Consider the following 6459-nt stretch of genomic DNA (forward strand, 5'->3'; position numbering starts at 1 on the left):
TTTATACTACATATTTTGGCAATTTTAATTACATATATATGTACATATTTTTGGTTTTTTATTACATATAAATCCCAGCCCTAATTATAACTTATAAGTAGAGAGTGGTGATTAGGGTTTTACATATTTTTATTGGCTTTATGGAACTTTAGGAGGATGAAAAATGTGGACGATTTATTCATCACAGTTAGTCGAAAAATGTATTTTGCATATTAAAACATATTTTGGACATTAAAGAATATTTGGCCAATTTTTCACATTTTAGAATATATTCTATTATTGTTTATAAAAAATCATATACTTTGTTAATTTCTCGATTTGTGATTTTTTCTAGCCACAATTTTATCAAGGAAAATTTATTTGATTTATGAATGATAATAATTAAAATCATTCAATTCTACTTTCATTTAGATCTACTTGTTTGTAATTAAATTGGTAATGTTGGTTATTCTATTATCCTCAGTCTGTGATTGTACAATAGGTTATTGTATTTAATAACTGATAATGTGATGAGATGTATTTTTAATAATAAATTTGTTTTTTACTTTTATATTTAAATAATTTATATTTTACTAAAAGAATAGTGCATGCAAGTTATTTATTGTTTTTATTGAACTATTTTAGAAAAAAAAAATCATATTATCTGCATACTTACAAGTTTAAGGAATATTTAGAGAATGTTTTAGGGGTTTTTTTTTTAAAACATATTAGTTTATTTTTTAACGACTTGAAATTATGTAAAAAAAATATTTTTAAAATTATTAATAGTTTTTTTTAAAATAATGAGTGTCTTACATTACAATTTAGAAACACCCAGTTAACAAACTTTCTGTTCAAGACTTTCAATCGTTTTGGTTTTAGATTCAGTAATTTTGTACAGTTCTTGATATTTCTCTTTACAGGCAGATTACAAATTAACATCTTCTGAACGATCTTCATAATTGAGTTACCTTTTGGTAGTGGTAAATCCATCAACACCAGAACATTTCTTAATACTATCAACCTTTTCTAAAAGACTTTGTAATTGTTTTTTTGATTTAATAGGCTTGTTATATTTGTAGTTAATTCCATATATTTGTATTTTTGGCAAAAGGCTATTATAAAAACTAATTTTTTTCACAGTTTTATAAGAACTGTCTCGTTGATAAAAAGAAGTTGTATTTTGTACACAATCATATACAATCCTCCAAAGTGCACTAGGAAGTACAATAATTCTAGAAATGTTATAAATAAATCTGTGATCTTTCACCCTAAAATTTTCTGTATCGTCATCATCAATTATTATATATTGTGAGGTATTTGTACTTTTATCTGGGTTTGAATCGTGGATATCTGCCTTTCCAGCTAATGAATAACATTCTGAAATGACTGGAGTCTTTATTTCAGGCAATACAGATGAATTTAATTTATTTGCGGGAGAGATATGTTTTAAAAATGTAATTTGATTGTCAATTAATTCTGGATTAATTACAGTATTAGAAGACAATTTATCTGGCATTTTTAAGGTTGAAGTTGCTCCTGGTTTATACTGTAACAAACATTGTTTTGATATATTATTTACAGCATTACTTGAAGTGGATGGAAGACTGTGTATTAAACTGACAGATGGACAACTATTATTTGTAGTTGAGGATAGGTTACATTTGAATTTTGGTTGTATTGTAATATTTATAATATTAACATATTTTTTTTTATAGTTTATGTACTAAATATACTAATGTAGTATTACTTTATGTAATTTTATGTAAATTGTAACTGATAATAACCGATCCCCTAGCACAAGCTTGGCTCATAGGGGGTGCTGCAATTTAATATTAATTGTATATATTGTAATGTATCACCTATGTTTTTGTTATTGTCTATTAAGACACTTATATATTATTATTACCTTAGTAGTTGTAGTAGTTGTTAACACTGGTGCTGAACCGCTTTCAATTACGGTTCGAATATTGTCATTGGCAATGAACGTAGGCATTTGTCTGTCAAATGGTTCAGTTTGGAGCCTCGTCATATTTTCATAGCTTTGTACCTTTCTGAAAATTCTGAATCTATGTAATCACTTTCTTCATAATAAGCCAATTTTTTAAATCTTCAAATAATTGTAAAATAAACTCTTGTCTAATAAAATTGCATTAACTCACCTTAAATGATTATCATCCCTCGGTAAAAATTCATTAGTACTAGTTTCATCAACATAACTTCGAGTGGTGTAACTATATAAAAAAATAAAATGTTATAGAAATTAAAAAATTAAACCTAGAGAACAAGAAACATTATAGGGAAAACCATTTTTATCATCATTTTGATCAGAACGCTGGAGAAAATTATTTTTAAATAATTGTAAAAACAAAATCTTGTGAAGTACAATTTTCATTATCTTACCTTAAACGATTTAGTTCTGTTGGTAAAAATTCATTGTTGCTCATTACAACATCATTACTTTGAGTACAACTATATAAAAATAAAAATATTATTGAAAATGAAAAATTAAGCTAGAGATCAAGAAACATTACTTGGAAGGAAGACAATTTTTGTCATAGCCTTGGGGGATAGTATCTTTTTTTAAATATTTCTTTCGTCCTGTCCTATAGTTTTCTTCTAAAAAATGATCACTACATATACGATCGGTATCGTTACAATGATCAATTCCATACACATTAAGCCATTCTCTTCTTAGGTATTCATTCCTAGGAAACCTATATTAAAACAAATATCAATGAATATAATAATTGCTAGTGTTTAATGAAAATAATGAACGCTAAGTGGAAATTCGCTAGGCTAAGTCGGTTTAAAATCATCGTACATTATCGAGCATTGGTATAATGAACCATGTCAGTAATACGGTGCTATAACCCATGTGCGATTTTCTCACACTAGTTTGAGCGAGTGAATTTCTAGAAAACAACAGATAGGTACTCACGAATGATAAGTTATATCACGACGATTGGTACTCGCAGAAGAATTTTCGCACACTAGGCACTTGGGCATTATTAAAACTCGGTGTATAACAAATTATGAAAAACTTGAAAATAATTAACACAGAAGTGCAAGACCAATTTGACAAGTCTGTAATTAAAGTTGGCTTTATCAACAGGTACCTATCTGTATTCTATGCAGTCGGAACTGGAAGTGGTGATCGGGTCTTCCGTGTCACGGTGTCGTCCTTTTTAACAGTATGCTGTAAGTATAATATTATAATATCTTATGTTTACATCACCGAGCACTTTATAAGTAACACGAATGAAACCAAGAAAATAGTTTGAATCGAAAACAAGTATTTATATCACAACGACATAAACCGACGTCCTATTTCAATGACGTGTGTCGTACTTCGTATTGTCATATATTGTTTATCACGTTCGTATTATCAGTATAATATCGTACACGTCCGTAGATTATAATAATTGTGGTTGCGAAATGTAGTACAACAGGTGGAGTTCGGGGGGATATCATCCTCTCCGCCTGTTGAACTACATTTCGCGGTCAACCCCCCACGTCCTCCAACCTTGTCTGGCCTGTTCTGTATAATAATATTATCTTAGTCCGTGATATCTACAACAGTTGTAGCCCGAAAGAAAAATATCATCATATCTCAGCTAAACAAACGTGGATTTTGAGATTTCCGATACAAAATGTTGTTTATAAATGGTGCCTGTAAAAAATTCCCCCCCCTCACAAAAGCTAAAATGACGCCACTGCACAAAGCGTCATGTAAATTGTAGGGACTGCACAGTCGGTACATATAATTAGGTAAAACGAAAAATACGAGGACAAAATATACGATGTGATAGTTAATATTTAATACCTAGTACCTACTTAATTAAACTTAGAAATCATCATAATATATTATTACGTATAATGTTTTTGTATGAAACAGCGAAAAATTATGCACAGATCGAAAAAGAGTTACTATGTGTGTGTAGGTACTTTGCATCAGATACATTTCATCAGATGATATACGGTCATAGAATAACAATTTACACTGAACCGCCATGGTTACAAACAGGGGCAGATGTAATGCCTTACATAGGGCGGCAAAATTATGTTGAATATTTATTTGATTTTGTAAAATTAGGTACCTACATAATATTTAAAATTTTATCCATCACTTCAAAATCTTGAAATTGTGGATTTTGTATTCGTTTATTTTTAGCAAAATAATATTTATATTTTCCCAGGAACTCGTCTACGACAACGACGATAGTCTTTTATTATAGCTTATCTTATTGTTTATGAATTAATGTCTCGTAATACTATAATAAAAAAAAAATTGATTTATACGAATATTGGAGTGCACGACGTATTGTAGTATTTATCATGACAAATAAGATCTTATTTGTCATGGTATTTATAAACGTTCGTTTTATACAAACCGTTATCGGTACAAGGTTCACTGCGTATACATTTATTTCCTATTATTAAATCAGTGGTTAGTTAGACGAATAGTGGTGTGTTGTCGTATTATTATAAATGATTTTACAACGATATCTGTCAACCTCATTCCTTGGCCATATTAACTATAGAAAGTGATTTAACGTCATCATTAGAGTATGGACATTACTGATGACTTCTCAAGAATTAAATCTAGAAAAAAACCTATGTAAACTGCAAAAATTAACCATGAATTAAAAATTTAAATATTAAAATTAAATAAAATGTATTAAATTAATTAAAATAATTAATTATTTTTGTTATATTAATTAAATTATGTTTTTCTTATAAATGTTGTTACTTTAAAAAAATAAACCGAAGATGTTATATTTGAATCAGAATTTTTTTTAGTTTACTTAAATGAAAAAATAATTACATATTAGGTATTGAAAAAATTAATTTATTTGAAGATATTTTATTAAATAGTAAGTTTTTTTTTGATAGGGGTGGCAAATTTAATTTGGCAAAGGGCCGGAAAATTGTTAAATCCGCTCCTGGTTACAAAGGCTAAAGCTACGATTACTGAAATATGACATAAATCTTGAGTCTGTACTAGGAAAAAAAATGTATTAGCTGACCCACTGTTCAGATTATATATTAAAGACTTAAATGTGAAAACTCAGTGTGCTGACATAGTCCATGAAATTGTGGTAGCACCAGAGAAAGTATTCTTAATTTCACCCGAAAAACTAAAAATGTTAAAAATTAAATGGAAGGTAGACGAATGCCTAAAAAAAATATTAAACCTCTATAACAATGGGTGGACTCATAAAACTAGTGAATATATTGGTTAAATAATTTTGTATGTTTATATAATATAAGTTCAAGTTATTATAAAAGTTACATATTAAGTTAAAGAAAAAAAAATGTTATAATACGAGGATTTATATTAAGGATTTATTAATTGTAAAACAAGTGGGATATCAGTATATCACTATTATAGTGCAGCCCTTATTTTTTAGTGAACCCCGACACAAAGCGTGTAGTCCGAAATTGGAAGTGTGCACTACGGATTTGAGAAGTGTGTACCAATAATTAAGGCTATAAAAATAAATAGATAATAGTTTTTAGGTATTGTATAGTAATGTAGTAGGTATACATACTACATAGTATACTGTATATTACACTATTATAATCAGAGGCGGTTTGAATATATTATACTTGGTGGTGCAAGACAATATATAGACACCCACCCACCCCTTTTCATCATAGAAATTATAAATACGCTTTCAACAATTTCAGCTACGATTATCATTTATCAAATTTCAATGATTAGGTAGGTCTCAGTTAATAGGGTAATAGTTAGAGTATTCTGGCATTACACTGACTGACATACCGTTCGATAGATTCAATTCCCAGTCGTGTACACTTTCATACCGAACCCTAAATACCTATTGTTATATTTCTGTTTGTAAAATAATAAAGTGTACACTCGTTAGTATGACAAACAAAACCGTGTAGAGTTCTTTCAAAATAAATTACCTACAAATCCTCTAATCCGCTACACTATAGTTATAATTCTGCGGTAAACCACTCATACATTTATGAAAAAAAAACAATCTATCAATATATTAAATTTAATACTATAAGTTTATTATTATAGAACGACTTTAAAGGATTTGTAGACATGAAAATGAAGCCTTCGACTTCGAAACAAACTAAGACGGCTTACAAAAGAGGAGCTGAAAAAGCGATTGATAAGAAAAATAACAAAAAAAAAGGCGGGTAAGTCGTGGATGTCGCTCTGCTGTACAGTAGGTTACAAGTGGGTTACTGTAATGGATGGAATTAAATTTGAATCCAATGATATTATATCATTGTATACGAAAAACGATTCTGAACGGAGATGATTTGTCAGTCTAGGATATATTATTTTTAAAGAAAAACTTATGGAGAACCTTGTACCAAATTTTAAAAACTTAGTTAAAAAATTTTTTACGATTTTTCAACCACTAAATTACTTGCAAATTTTCGCAATTTTGACATATTTCGTATAAATTTGAACTTTAAATGCCTATAAATAAAAAT

The 6459-nt window shown here is 28.6% G+C and overlaps 1 protein-coding gene across 1 annotated transcript; it reads right to left on the reverse strand.

Annotated features, from left to right (window-relative positions):
* Window positions 1-719: 719 nt before the first annotated feature.
* Window positions 720-3353, reverse strand: LOC100570263. Its single transcript, XM_003245072.4, has 6 exons — window positions 2921-3353; window positions 2514-2696; window positions 2383-2451; window positions 2142-2213; window positions 1889-2033; window positions 720-1528 (listed from the first exon to the last, which is right to left on the reverse strand). Exons 1-6 carry the CDS (start codon window positions 2986-2988, stop codon window positions 947-949), a joined length of 1119 nt encoding a protein of 372 aa, XP_003245120.2. The 5' UTR covers window positions 2989-3353; the 3' UTR covers window positions 720-946.
* Between the last annotated feature and the right edge of the window lie 3106 nt (window positions 3354-6459).

Source organism: Acyrthosiphon pisum, chromosome A2 (assembly GCF_005508785.2).
Source record: "Acyrthosiphon pisum isolate AL4f chromosome A2, pea_aphid_22Mar2018_4r6ur, whole genome shotgun sequence".
Taxonomy (NCBI): Eukaryota; Metazoa; Arthropoda; class Insecta; order Hemiptera; family Aphididae; genus Acyrthosiphon; species Acyrthosiphon pisum.